The following is a 15242-nucleotide window of genomic DNA, read 5'->3' as shown; positions in this document are numbered from 1 at the left end:
GGGACTCGATACCACAACCTCAAGCTCCCACTCATCCACAAATAAAAAACAAAGCCCACAATCGCGAGGCCAAGCTCTACGTGTTATTATTTGTAGACATGATTAGAAATATAGTATTTAGTAATACACACACACACACACATATATATATATATATATATATATATATATAAATTACATAAAATGTTTAAGAAGGGATTCGAACACAACCTCAAGCTCCCACTCATCCACAAATAAACAACAAAGCCCACAACTGCGCGACCAAGCACTACTTGTTATTGTTCAACAAAGAAACTACTTGTTATTATTTGTAGACATGATTAGAAATATAGTATTTAGTAATATACACACGTATATATAAAAATTACATAAAATGTTTAAGAAGGGATTCGAACACAACCTCACACTCATGGCCAGAGTTTAACATGCTGCCTCACCAACAACTAGGCACCTCTTCGTGTCATAACTATACATCATAAGTTATATATATTTATAACTACCTACATTAAAAGAAAAATTACTACTACTATTTTTTTTCTTTTTCGGGAAGATACAGGGGGTTGTGCGCCTGCACCCCCCGCACGGCCGCACCCCCATGGATTCGCCCCCTGACTATGCTATTTATATATTATGTGTTACTAAAGGATTTTGTAACCTTGGATTTCTTAGATTTTCTCTATCTTCGTTCACACTGTGCTTGACATAGTTGTTACAACACCCTCTGATACCCAGATTTTACTCACAGTAACAAATCATTTTTATTATATTTTGTTTCAATTTTAATTTTTCAATACCAAAACTTGAATTTATGTATACATACCCAACGTTACTTATACTTATTTTAGGGATACAAAATAGAATGTGGAAAACCACAAAATAACGATGGGTATGTCAACACTAAGGTCATAAAAACCTCCCTTTGAAGGGTCAAAGTGAGCTTACCGTTGTCAGTCAAGGTGAGCTGACTGTGGCCAGTCAAAGCGACAGAGCAGGGCCAAAGCTGTGATGTGCTAATATGTGTTGTGCTTTGCTTTGCAATGATGGTCACATACTGGTTAAACAGAAGGGTAGAAGTAAGGGATTTGGGTTGTATAACCCCAACCCAGCATGCTACTTAGTTTTGCATAGGCATTTGCTACTTAGCTTTGCATATGCATTTGGTCGCCTTCAACAGAAATATACACAAAATGGGTCGTTGTAACAGCTCCTAGTCATGGCCAGTGGCTCATCACTGGTCGTGGCGCGTTTCTACCTGTCGTGCCTAAATGGGGTTGAAACACAATTTTTCAGACACATCACGAGCTACCAGACAGCCCATCAGGCATGGCCCATTGCTACCAGAAAACTCATCCGGCAGAGCCCGTTTGTCTTCATTTTCATGTCATGCCGACACAGCCCGTTGCCCACGACTACTAATAAAATCACATCTACCAAGTCTATTCTTGAGATATACCTGCACAAAAATCTAAGATTTGAACTACATTACAAAATGAAAATCACCCCCATACACATCACTCCCATTCAGAGTGTTAATATTGAGGTGCTGTTTTTTTTTTGTGAAAGTTGGAATCTTCATTTTATGTGTATAATTTAAGTTCTCGTACTTCTCCAGTAAGATCATGTCTTAAGATAAATTTGTTTTATTATCCTGCCCGTCAAATTGATAAAAAGTGCAAAACAACAAAATTGCACACGAATGTGATTCAGATTTTGTCGAAAACAGCATCTAAAAAAAAAAGAGTTTCACGGTGATAGGATCAGCAGATTAATAAGCTGAAGGAATATCAACTAACCAAACACAAAATTCGAATTTCCAAGAGAAGCGAGTCCCCAGAAGTTTCCCCATTGATTGGACAGATTCCTATACGAGTATATGCATAAAAAGTAGTACACACAAATCTTTAATATAATAAACTTGGAAACAAAAGCCAGTCACGTTTGAATCCATATCAACAAGTATGTTAAGGTATATAAACAATTGGATCTATTGATTGGGTAACTTTAAGATGAGGAACCCAAAAAGACAACCATAATATAGCTGTTTCAGTGATTCCAAGTTTCCCGGACGGTGTTGTCCTACAAAGAGACAATGTCGGAGCCCTGAAGTACTGCAGTCTATGTAACAACAATTACCAAATAAAAGAGGAAAGAGAAAAACTGGTGTTGTCCTACAAAGAGCCTTCGTTAAGAAACACCTTGGAAAGAGGATCTCAAGGTGTCGAATATAGATGAAGCAGCTGTATTCTGACCGAAAGTTAGCTTTAACCCACCAAGTAACTCACTATCTTTTGCCTGGGATGCAGAAGCTGCTGCCTCTTTTGCCATACCAATACGATCATAAAACTGGAAGAGAAGTTCGATGTAAGCATTGAACCCATGATGAGAAATTTAATTATTCTTTCTATTAATGAACCAGTAAATTAATTATTTACAAAGTTCTCCAACTGAATATAACAGAAGCTGCTTACAAAGTTCCATTATTAATTACTGTTGTGGGCTCTACATAGTGCATGTTAGAAAAAATAAATAAAACTTTTAGTTATGTCGAAAGAAGGATTTGTACCGTAGACCTCTTACTGCAAATCTAAACACTTAACCACTAAACTACAACTTTACTCATATCATAAATTTGCTTAAAATATAATTATTATTTCTAAAATGACATGAAAATCGAAAATGGTAAATAATTTTTTAAACGGCTTTCCTCATTAAAGGTGATATGCGACAAATGCTAGCAGGTAATAAATATACAAGCGAAAAGAAGGGTGAAAAATACCTCAGCTCTTTCTCTGGGATCTAAGAGTTTTGGGATGTATTTTAGAGCTTCGTTTTTCTCATCTGCGTCAACGCAAACCTCCACAAAAGGTTTGTAACCTACTTGATATCAAATAAATAAACCCAAACATAAGTTTATCTAATTGTCTGACTATATAACATTCGAATGGAGTTAAACAACTTAATCCTTACTAAGCAAATCCGTTGTTAAAATAAAACATACTCCTATATCCCAAACAAACATGTCACCGCATAGAAAGTTTTGATATATTTGTCATCTTGGAGTTTCCATCTTTTTTTTTTGAATCTTTGAATTAATATATCGAAAAAATATTTACAACAGAAGGTTAACGATCATGGTACATATTACGATATCCATACCCTCCCAGTTAACCACTACATCTGTAAAAGATAAAGACTTAAAAGGCTTCTAGGCTTCTTGCCGAAAGGAAAATAATTCCTTTCACATCTTCTATACCTAAATTGCTTGATAGGTTCATATCCTTGAGGATTTTGTTGTTCCTGTCCTTCCATAGGTTCATTCCATACTACAGTTATTGGGACTAGATTCTAGTTTATTCAAAATCAAATAGACTTAGGATTTAAGAAAGCTATAATTTTTGTCAGGTACATAACTTGCATACCTTCAACATACAAACAACAGTAAAACTCACCTGTAGGTGGTCTCTTCTCCTTGGAGAACTTTTCTAGTGCATCCCAGTCTCGGATTGTAGCAAGGGCAAAGACTTTAAGCCAATACCATCTCTTCTCAGAAACCTACAAATATATTTATATTTAATATGAAGAATACCATTACCATCAATTTATTATGAACATCAGTAGATTAGTGTTCAGAAGAAAATCGACAACAGTCCCTCTGTTAACAGACAGAAGGGATTTTTATATTACAACCTTAAAAGTTAGATCAAGATTCGATCCAATTTCACCTTGCCCGTCCAATCAAGAAATAACCAGTACCACTTCAGTAACATCACCAGTTAAAAGAAGCGAAAATAATAAGGTGTGGACTACATACCTTAAATTCAGATTTCACTTTCATTGCAGCACGATGATTTCCCAGTACAATACATGTTCGAATTGTATCACTAATACTTGAATCAACAAATATAGCCTGCTTACTGGTCACCTCCAATTCGTGTTGCATTCTGCATAATTTTTGTATTAGCAAATAAAAGAATAAGTTTACTCTCCTAGTAAGAATTCATGATATTAGTTCACATAAGAACTAAGCTCGAAAAAGCAGAAACGGTGACTAGTCGGCCAACCGGGGACTAGCTACCAGGCAGGATTTCATTCCAGTTGGATTTCACTGGTTAATGTATATGATAAGATCACTACGAAATCTCAGAAACAGAAATTAAGAAAAAAAGAAGTTTCATGAAACCGAAACTCAAGTTTTATAATGGTTATGGATTTATTTTTCCAGACATCAAACAGGCAAAAGCAGATTCAGATAAGACCAAAATTTCACAAAACCAAGTCAAGGTATTGCTACAAAACTATTGAGACTCAATGAATGGGTCGATCTCCCAACACCAACTTCTAAGCATGGTATTTATTTAAAAAATATTTGGTCTAAATTGTTGAAATGGTTCGGTTTTCAACCACAATCAAAATGAAGATCAACATACAAAGTTGTTTTCTTTCTTTATTGTTACGGTGAAATCACTATTAATTTCAGCATGAATAATGACTCGACCAAAATTTAATAAAAAAAAGAAAGAAAGAAAAACTAAAGTAACTTGAATATTTCGCTCGACGTATTTAAATTATTCCAAAGTAAAAAAAAAGTTGAATCCTTGTTGAAGACTATAGTGTTTTCAATCATTTTTATGGGGTTAACAAAATGCAACAAATTTTGTTTGCACTTACTAAATAAATAAAGGACTATCAGTACTTTTGAGTTTTGACAACAAACTCTTAGATTCTTGCACGAGTATCTAACGTAGAGGCATTAGTTTCAAGTTTATACAGCAGATTATTGTTTAGAACTTCACAACGTTATTTCCACGCTCTTTAAATTGTATCCTAACTTTGTAATAACACCTCCCATAATATTTCCACCATTTATACATCTCCATTTCTATGAATTACCATGAATTTGTAATTATTTCCACTAACCAAAATATTTCAATTTCCACGCGGACCAAAATTTATGCCAAAACCGAAATTCATTACCTTCCAAGGAAGAACATTTACAGAAGATAAGAAAATTAATTGACATAGAGGGCATCAAAGAGACTGTTTCTATGGTCTAGGAACCTCAAGGAGTTTAGAGATGTAGATTTTATAGATTTGGTAGTTAACTGGGAGGCTTGGATGATGTAACAACTAACAAGTCCCTTTTTAATGCTTTTCCTTGTTTGTACATATTTTTTTTTAATATATTGGTTCAAATTTTCGACAAAAAAAACAGAAAATTAATTTAAACAATCAATATAATTTGACTATCTACAGCTAAATATAGAGAAATCAAGTGCTTTAGCCATATCAACTGAACTTTCAAATTATGAGCAGTTAAAAACTGATAAATATATATGGCTTGGTAATTAACCAGGTGGCAGATACTTGAGCTAAAACTTTTCGACGTGAAATTAAGTCTATTTATCACTCCTTATGTATGTCCTCCTTGAATAAGATTTTATCTCTGACCTTTTCTTAATCATCCATAAATCAAAAACATCGTTGCTTATGCTATCAGTTGCAATTTAAAGTGCAGTTCTCACCTTATCATGAAAATGCATTTTCTTAAATGCATAATACAAAACCAAGAGGACAGAAACTAGAAGATGTTAACCAAAACCAAAGACCGTCTTATATGGGTGTACAACTGAAGGTATTACCTTAACAACTTCGCATGTTCTTCAGCAGCCTTCGATTCAAATATGTGTTCTTTGGTTTCAGCAAAAAGACTGTGGGCCTTCTCAATGAGTTTTATCCGTGGACCATGAAGTGGGGATCCCTTGCTTGCCATTGGATTCTTTCCTAGTTCCCAGGACTCCTTCCATAACAGGAAAGCAACACCCTTTGACCCACAAAAGGTCAAATTATCAGTTTTTCATGGATACAGAACATCTATAAGAAATTAGTCACAACTATGAGCAATTAGCTCTTCATGCTAGTATCTAAGAACAGGATTAGCTGCTCAACCAACGGAAATAAGATTTTATACTCGATCAGAAATATAAAATACTAGTGAAAGATGTGATAAACGTAAAGTGTAATTGAAAAAAGAATCAACATCAAGCTACTCGTGCATCAAACAGTTAGAACCAACATAGCATGGAAATTACTTTTTAGTAGTAATATTGCCATTTCGGGTACTTGGACACTGAAAATAACGAAGGGGAGTCAGGAGCTAGGTTTTACTGTTTTACTAAATAAATTAGTGAAACTCAAATCTTCAACCTTCAAGATAGAGCTCCTACAGTTTCCAGCACAGGTAAGTCGTTGAGTTCCTTTTACTAGAGTTTAGACTTTAGAATGGAGACACTATATTGCATTTATGCAGCACTGCGAACATTGATTTTGTTTAACGCTCGAGACTTTATGTTATTGGTTGAAAGTAAGAAAACTATGTGATGTTATCTTTTCTATATAAATGTTGTTCATTTTTCTTTTGAAACTTTATGTATGCCATTTACACGTCAAGACACAAGCCTCAAGGCAATACCTCCCTTTTCCAAAGGAAACCACCTTGAGGCCAAAAAAATGTTCTTTCTGACATTGGGTCCCAGAGCCCCAGACAAGGAGACAGCACCAGCTGGAACAGTTGTTAGGTGGGAGCGGGAAGCCCTTCAACACACAAAGAAATTCCGAAAATTGCCTTAATTCTTAACCACTGACCAGCACAACATTCGTTATATTCTCCATGCTGAATCTACAAACTTAAATGCTATAGATTACATCACAAGCAAAAAACTTTCAAACATTGAGTTCTAACAGACAACTCAAACTTACTTGAAGCTGTCCAGTTGAAAGAAAGAAATCCTTCAGGAACTCATGCTTGTAACACCTGAACAGAAAAAGGAACTATATGACCTGTAACTCTTCTGTCGTAATTCCTTTGATATGAAGCCTACAAAAATAACTCGAAATGTAACTGAAGTCACCAAATCGTACCTTGCATATATAGTAAATAAATCTCGAGCCAGAGGTCTTGCCTGGATCATCCCAAAAAACTCCAGAGGAGCACTCTGAAAATGCAAGAAAAACATAACATGAAAAACAATAGAAACAAGCTAACCAAAAGTAACATGATAGTTAGCCAAAAGTAGATACCTTCTGCCAAATATGAAAGAGGGCGAGATACACAAGGTCAGTATCACCACTTTCGCTAGCCTTCGTTAAAGCTGTATCCTCCTCTCCTATACTTAATAAGAGAGGAACCTGAAACATCATTACGGACCTCTTGTAGTTAGTACTCAGTATATAATTTCAACAACCCCAAGAACTTTAGTAGTATCACCTTTCAAACTTTTGAAAAAGAAAGTGAACCAATATAATTAGTAAGAACATTTTTACGACAAAAATTTCCGGCACATAATTCAGACCTGTTTGGACGAACATGGTTCATGTTCGACAAGCATTGCAGCTAACTTCCGACGACCACTTTTGTCTGCATGAGCAGCCACTGCGGCATAAGATATGCCTTTGCAGAGTTTAAGCTGAAAACCGAAAATCTGATTGTATAAGTTACAAAATACAATAAATGCTCTATGTGAAAAAGCAGAAATTGTAAATCAAAGTAACGCGTAGGGGCATCCACCTTATTAAGCAAGCTTTCGAGAAGAGCAGCATCATGAATAGCTAATGAAGCTGTTATTTTAGCGCATGCCCAGTGCATTATAACAACCTCCTACACAAGATCAATTGTGGGGCAACTTAGAAAACAAAATACATGAAGTAAATGCAGGCATTATTCATAAATGCAAGAAAATTAACAAATCCAAATACATCAATAAATTAAGGAGAAATTGAGCACAGTCATGAGACTATCCAACCTGTACAGAAGAAACACAACATAAGTTGTTGAGTAATAGGGTGCATAATGTAAAGAAGTTTCTCGAGATGCAAGTATCATAACCAACCATGAAGTAGCAGTTGCATACTTCAAAACAGATAGCAAAATAACCATATTTTCAAGCTTATTCTTCCTTTTCAAGAAATAAACATAATAAAGGTGAAGTACGTGAAACCCGCAGCCGTCGGTCCATTACATATGTGTACCTTCTGAGCCCCTCGGCCACCAAACTAACACAAGGTTTTGTTCCTTAACTCGAATCACGAGAAACTTTTACAGCCCAAAAGTCAGGGCAATGGCTAAGGCAACCATATCACCTGTAGCCAAACTCTATCTAGACAATATTATGGACGATGTGGGATGTTCCATACCCATAGAATGGTACCGTCCTTGACTGAGATATGTGACACGTAAGTAACGCAACCACCAATTTCTACATTACCAATACCATCTGGCCATTCTAAGAGGTGCAGGATCTGTTCCTAACCTGGACCACAAGGATCCCGTAGCTCAAAATGAATAACAACGACCAAGGCAAGATTGATAGCTACAACACAGGCTTTAGAAACTCTCGTAGACGGTCTGGGATGTTAAGAAGTAATTTATGAACCTTTATGTCTTTTCGTCCATCTCAGAGCCTCCAGCCCAAATATTCCCACTCGTTTTAGTAAAGATTATAACTTTCCCTTCAGTAAAGTTTCTGTTGTTTGGATTTCTAGGCAGCAAGGGGTCTCTCGACTTATGTAAGTGTGCTTAAGCAGGCAGTCCCCTTGATCGCCCCCCCCCCCCCCCCCCCCCCCCCCCCCCCCCCTCCCCACCCTAGTTACATGCTCTATGGCAAGCAGATACGGAGGCTTGATGGGTAGGCAAGTCGCTGAAGAAAATAGGGATCCGTTCTTCTTTGTAAGTGAAGGAAGCCGAGTTGAACAGGAGATGGAGCAGACACTTGAACCAGTACGGGAGCTAGAGGAGAGAGAGTTTGAGCCCTGCTCTGGCCCTCTAAAAGCACTCTCACCCCAGAAAAGGAAATATAGAAATCAAAATTCAACTATCCTCTTTGGAACGTAAATGTACTTGTAAATTCAATATTTTTCTGATAGACATGAATATACATGTTATTTCGACGCATATCTGCTGATTGCCCCAGCATCCAACACAATGAGTGAAAGAAAGAATCAAATTAAGAACTAAAGAACAGAAGGTAAGCATATACTAGCACTTTTGAAGTAATATGAGAAACACAAGTACTCCCTCCGTCCACATTTGTTCTATTTTGAAAACTCAACTTATTAAGGGAATGTCATTAATTTGTTTGATCACATTAAAAGCAATAAAGCATAACCCAGTTTTGTCCTTTTTAACCTTTATACAACAAATTAATGAAAGAGTAAAAGATTTCCCATTATACTTATAGTACCGGCTATTGTTGGAAAGAGTAAAAACTCTTATACTCTACATTTAGAACTAGGACTTCAAAAATGGGCAAACTGAAAAGGAAATTAGGACATAGAAATGTGGACGGAGGGAGTAACAAATAAGCCTTCGCTTCTGTTCACACAATTGGCTAAATTTACAACTTCCACATCTTGAATTTATATAAGTAATGCCTCTATAGTTGGTAAAAATAACCAATTAAAAAGAGTGCACAGCAGATGTACAAAAGAGGAAAGCAGATGAAGCCTCTTCAAATACAATGCTCATGGTATTTGTAAAGTAATGAAGCCTAATAAGAGATAGACTACCTGGTTCAACCCAAAATACTCTGAAATACGTAGTGCAAGAAGGTGTTGGTGGGAGTTAATCAGTCGACCAATTAATACTGGTGCTGTGAGCATCTGAAAAAGAATTATCGCGCGGTTATCCCAAACTGATACATGAACTGCATCGATCCAAAAAGATAAGAATATAAAAAGAATCATAACACAAGAACATGAAAAAATCTTATCAAATTCAGAGTATTGACCTTGTATTGCTCAATAGTAAGAGGAATCCCGGTCTCATAGTTGCGCACAGCATTTAACATGCGTAACAGTTTGCACATTTCTTGAAACCGATCACGTTGAAGATGGCTGCCAAAGCCAACTGGATATCGTTACCGAGAACACAATCAGAAAATATATATTTAAAAAAAGGCATTTTGTTTAGGACCGTAAACATTGAATTATGTAGAATGAAATAATCTTGATCATGCAACTGCGGTAACATAGGAGTTACGATCGAGCAAGATACTGTCAATACTTTGGACAAGTAATAGTTTGTTTTAATATAATATCAGTAGCAAACCTCTAACAACTGAAGCAGGGTTCTTACAATATCAGCACCTAAAATTACTGACGGACAAGAATTCTAAGTGAAATTAGTATCATTTATTCACAAGTTGGTCCCTGTTATCTTAGTTTCTAAGGTTTTTAGGAGACCAAACAAGTTATTTGCCATTTTGCCTTATTGGTGTCCCTCGAGATAGTTGGATTAGGGACCATTAGGAGTCTTAAGAAGGATTTCTCCATGAGGTCATTCAATCCCAGTTTTTCCCTTCTTTTTTTTTTGAATTGTCAGCATACCTTGAACCCTTGACCTCTAGATTGGAAGACTAAACCTCTTACCGCTCCAACCAAGGGTTGTTTGCAGTTTTTCCCTTCTTGCTACCACAGTGCTACATAGAAACTACATTATACATGAAACTATATTCTCTAGTTAAAAATAATATGTTTAATTAAGCCAAATACCACAGTATCTTCTGGAACGAACCTGCAAAAAGCTTGACCATAACTGGCAGCTCTTAGTAGAGTTTGCTGGCGTGAAACATCAAATTCATGACCAGCAGCATCAATACAGGCTTCCACTGCCTCAGGCAGGGAGGAGCGAATCAATCTTAAATTTTCATCCGCCTGTCAGAATGGTAGAGTTTAAGTAACTTTTCTCAAGGATTAAAATGTTTTATAACTTTGAAAACAAATTGCTGCTTGATTTGCTTCACGAGAACATGAAGTAATGAAGCCCACCATAAAGAGTATGTGTATCCAAGAAAGATAAACTTATGAAACAAGTACTTTCGTATTTTGTGCAGTAGCAAGCATACCTTGGCACTTTTCCTGTCAAAGTGATCCAAGGCATCATACAACAGTGCTGCAGGTTCCGTGCTTCCAATTTTAAAGATAGACACAACGGATTCAGGGACTAGTTGTAAGAATTCCATACTTGTATCTGAAAGTATCCTCACACCATCACACTCTGGAATGAGAATGATTGGATCATCATACAGATAGCGGACTGGATCACCGTAAGGACCAACCATCAAAATCATATCATCCGAATAAAGAACCACACTATGCACACCGCACCAAGCTAACTGCTCAGGAGGTAAAGCCGACTGCACAAATATGACATTTAAACAACTATCATTTGATGGATTCTATAATAGGCAGAAGAGTTTTCAGTTGCAGCAATTGGTACCATAAATGAGAAAGGGCCAAAGGGTGCATCCATTTATTGCAATATTGGAGTAAGCGAGAAAATTAAGCTTCATTTCAATTTTTGTAACTTTACTAAGTTTTGGGGTTGTTTCATTTTCTTCTTTCTAGCATGGTGTTTTAGCCTGTCATTTACCTTATACATTGATGTTCTTTTAACTATCATTCTTCTCTTATTTTGAGAAATGAAAATACGCTTCTATCCATAATCCCTGTATCAATAAGTCTTAAGGTCAGCTCCTACCTTAATATCACTATTACCTCTTCTGGCCTTCATGTTATTAATTTTACCATTAACTATTACATGTCAATTAAAATAAAGACTTGCCTCGCAAGAATGCTCAAACAATGGTCGGTCGAAATCTGTAGTGGAAACAACAAGAAGCCTTCCATCATGTGTAAACAATGCAACAAACTTTCCATTCTCAGACATCACCATTTTCTGCAAAGGACCAATTCCGATACCGATCTGCTGTACTCCATCTTCGTCCACAACCAAAACATAATCATTAACAGCAAGAAGCACTTCAACATTCCCAGACATAGTATACTGAGGTTCGATCACAGCAATACAAAGCGGAAATTCCTCTAAAAGAGGGTCAGCAAGTTTACATGGCTTAGGGTTTTTAAAATCAGAAATACAGTAGATCTGGTTGCCTTCAGTTAAACAGACCATCCCATTCCCCCAAAACACGCATTCAACAACATTTTCTTCCAAAAATTCCCTCCCTAATGAGATATTAGGTTCTTGAATTTCACCATGAACATTAAATCTATAAACTGTTCCATCTTGAACTACACAAACCAGAATTTGATCATCTGTCCATGACATACCAATAAGACGACCACCAGAACGGTCCCATCTGGTTGATGAAAGAAGGATTCCAGCTGAATTATAGATGTGGAGTTTTCGTAGAGCAGATTCAGCGAGAAGTTGCACAATTTTAGCATCATCGCGGATAACAGCGATCGGACCACCAAAAGGAGCACAAGCTATTTTGTTACGAGCAAGAACTACGTTCCATTGCATTTTGTAGATCTCGGGTTTTCGGTAGTAGCGATCGAAGAGGAGTTGCCATTCGGCAGCTACCGAGACGGCTGTCATGACGGATGAAAAATTTAGTATTAGGGTTTCAGTTAATTATGAGATATGTGTTCCTTTGGAGAAGAGGAAGATCATTGATGCCACTCGAATTGCAGGAATTCTTTTGTATGATTGAAAGTAGTTTTGTGCTAACTTGCGCGGTACGGTTGAAAAGCTACTAAGCTAGCCCGACAGTAATCCCTTCCCTGGGCAAGCCCGATAGAAACTCCGTCTCATTTTGGCAGCCTCTAAAATTTTGGGAGATTTTTTGGAGGCAACTCAAAGTGAAGCTCCCAAACTAGAGGCCTCCGATCCACTTTAATTTGTTGGGAGCGGCTAAAAGCACCCGTTGAACCTGCTGTTAGCACCCACCCTCTATTAGCCCCCGGTACGGATGAGCAGGAGGCACCCGTAAGCACCCAACAGTCACTATTCAATCTCGAGCCCAAATCTCCAACCGTTCTCATTCTGCCTTAATTTTGAAACCGAGAGCTGCTGAGACAGAGAGAGCAACCGTTTCAACTCGATTTCTTCATTTCTTGCTCGAACAAGAAGTTCCTTCACCTCTCGACCTTTCTCTTGCACACCTTGCTTCATTTGTGGTGTAGAAGGGCAGATCCACCTTCAATCTTCATTTTAGGTAAGATTATAAATTTTTAGTTTTTCTTCGATTCATCTCAGTAAAGGAAGTTTATTTGTGATTTACATGTTCATAATACTAGGAAGTACTTATATAATGGTTGTTTATGGAAAATTTGTAGTGATTTGGGTTGAATACTTTCGACTTTAACTCTGTGTACGATCGGACTCGAACCAGTTAGGTGGGGACAGTCTGAATTCGTTCGGTGGGTTCAGTCTGAACTGTGTGTGTCTTGTTCATTCCCTTATTTGTTTTTCTTAGTTGTGTTAATTCTCCACCCTAGGTTATTCCTTTATTTCCATGCTGAGCATGTTCATCCTACCAGAAGCGAAAGGGCTCGTAGAGTTCAGAGTCGAATGGGAGTTGATACTACGGTTCCGAGCGAAGAATTAGTTGTTACACAACAGAGGAAGACGATGAAGAAGATATAGTTTTGGTGACCGAAATTTGAGAATCAGAGAAGGCTAGTTACAAAGAAAACATTTGGGAGAAAGAGGTTAAGAAAAGAAGCATAGGAAACTGGGTTAATTTATTTCGGTTGGATGTTGATATTTTGGATAATATTTAGGATGACATTTTGGATGTTTTGGATGGATGTTGTGGTTGAATGATATATGGTAATTTAAGTTGATGTAATTATTTTTTTTTATATTTCTGAAACGAGTCGGAAGGGGAAGTCCGAACAGAAAAAACATAAAACCTGGGGCTCCCTGTTTTGGGTCGGAGGGGACAGTCTGAACCAGTTCAGTGTGGACAGTCTGAACCAGTTCGGACTAGGTTCAGTCCGAATAGAGTAAGTATCTCAAAAGTCAACGGGTGCTAATGAAGGATATATTCCCTCGGTCTGAAGGAATGGTATCCTTCTGGAGGAATGTCCTTCGACCAAGACGTCAATGCGTACAATTTGGCGAATAGGATCATGATGACCTTAGTCGGAAGATCATTAGTGCGGTCGAATTAGGGGTCGTAATGCTTAGCTAGAAGCCGCTTACGATCGTCGGATAACTTTGGTAATCCGCGGCTAACACAGACCGGATCCTACAAGGGTTACACATAAGAGCGATGGTTCGAACGGAGAGAATTGACTAGTGAGAGATTAGCAAATAAGTGGATTGGATCCATTATTGGTAAGGCCAAGTAAGTTCGGAGGAGTCCGAACACATACACACACATCCAGGCCCAGGAAGGCTAAAGGTGGGCCGGCCATGTGATGGCTGACCTAAGCAAGGGGTCAGCCATCTTATGGCCGGTTAGGTCCCAAGTGGGCCGGCCATCATATGGCCGGTTAGGTCCCAAGTGGGCCGGCCAAGAAAGCCCATAAAGGGGCTATGTTGGTCGGCCACACTGAAGGAACCCTAAAAGGGTATTTTGGGTAAATACCTTATAATTAGGTCTTTATGAATCCTAGTTTGGGTCAAACACCTATTCTAGGGATTTCTATATATGGACCAAATTACACAACCTAAAGGGGAATTCAACTAGAGGAGAATTGAAAGAGAATCGAAAACCTAGCCAACTGAAAAGCAGTTCAGTGTGTTATTCTCAGAGAGAGGGAGAGAGTTCTCTAAGAGAGAGAAAATGAGTTTTTCTCAATTATCTAGTCAAGAAGAAGGAGTTCTTCATCTCAACCTTCAAGAAGGTCCTAGCTGACTCGAAGGAGGGAGTTCAAGTCATACACTCGGTGTCTCAAGTAGAGGAGCTACAATTGGAGCTCTTATCTTCCGAATATTGGTCGGGATTTAGTTCGTGGGAAAGCGATTAAAGGTAATCATCTTTCCATTCTAGTTCATTGATTAGTTCTTGTATATCGATCCTGGTAATCTAGTGTTAAACATATGATATTTGAGATTCCGCATAGAACATTAGATAGTTGTATTAGATACACACAAAACCCAATACTGGCATCACGAGCCGTTTGCATGAACTATCTTTGGCTAGATAGTTGTGTTTGAATAGAGATTTAAACATGCTTTGATTAGATCAATTAGGGTTTTTGGATGGGATTCAATGACCTAAAACACTAAAATCTTAGTTTTTTGGAAAGGGTTTTTGAAAACTAGCTTTAGGTTTAAAAGATTTTGATAAAAATCATCTAAATTCAGAAAATTTGGTAGTGAATTCATCAAAAACCGTACCTAACAACAGCTTGTATAACTAAAAACGAAGAAGAAGGATGAAGGAACATTAGGGTTTCCAAAAAATTTTAGAAACCCAACTGGCCGGACCGAC

General features: G+C 37.4%; 1 protein-coding gene across 1 annotated transcript; it reads right to left on the bottom strand.

Annotated features, from left to right (window-relative positions):
* Positions 1 to 1874: 1874 nt before the first annotated feature.
* Positions 1875 to 12698, bottom strand: VCL1 (vacuoleless1 (VCL1)). Its single transcript, XM_086658256.1, has 15 exons — positions 11618 to 12698; positions 10899 to 11189; positions 10568 to 10707; positions 9783 to 9888; positions 9562 to 9654; positions 7565 to 7654; positions 7350 to 7463; positions 7078 to 7185; positions 6919 to 6992; positions 6757 to 6811; positions 5640 to 5821; positions 3812 to 3941; positions 3450 to 3552; positions 2777 to 2874; positions 1875 to 2343 (listed from the first exon to the last, which is right to left on the bottom strand). The coding sequence occupies exons 1-15, from the start codon at positions 12392 to 12394 to the stop codon at positions 2185 to 2187; spliced, it is 2520 nt and encodes an 839-aa protein (XP_086514382.1). The 5' UTR covers positions 12395 to 12698; the 3' UTR covers positions 1875 to 2184.
* Between the last annotated feature and the right edge of the window lie 2544 nt (positions 12699 to 15242).

This window comes from Eschscholzia californica, unplaced genomic scaffold (assembly GCF_041429995.1).
Source record: "Eschscholzia californica isolate CP2 unplaced genomic scaffold, dmEscCali1.0.p SCAF_2, whole genome shotgun sequence".
In the NCBI taxonomy this organism is placed as follows: domain Eukaryota; kingdom Viridiplantae; phylum Streptophyta; class Magnoliopsida; order Ranunculales; family Papaveraceae; genus Eschscholzia; species Eschscholzia californica.
The sequence above is the reverse complement of the archived record's forward strand: the minus strand, read 5'-3'. Positions and strand labels throughout refer to the sequence as shown.

Bases quoted from the DNA above. Each gene is read 5' to 3' on its own strand.
- VCL1 (XM_086658256.1), bottom strand. From the start codon at position 12,394: ATGACAGCCGTCTCGGTAGCTGCCGAATGGCAACTCCTCTTCGATCGC. The intron at 2,875-3,449 runs GTGAGTTTTACT...GATATCAAGTAG, and splicing joins GGAGAAGAGACCACCTACAG to GTTACAAACCTTTTGTGGAG. The intron at 2,344-2,776 runs GTATTTTTCACC...CTTCTCTTCCAG, and splicing joins ATCCCAGAGAAAGAGCTGAG to TTTTATGATCGTATTGGTAT.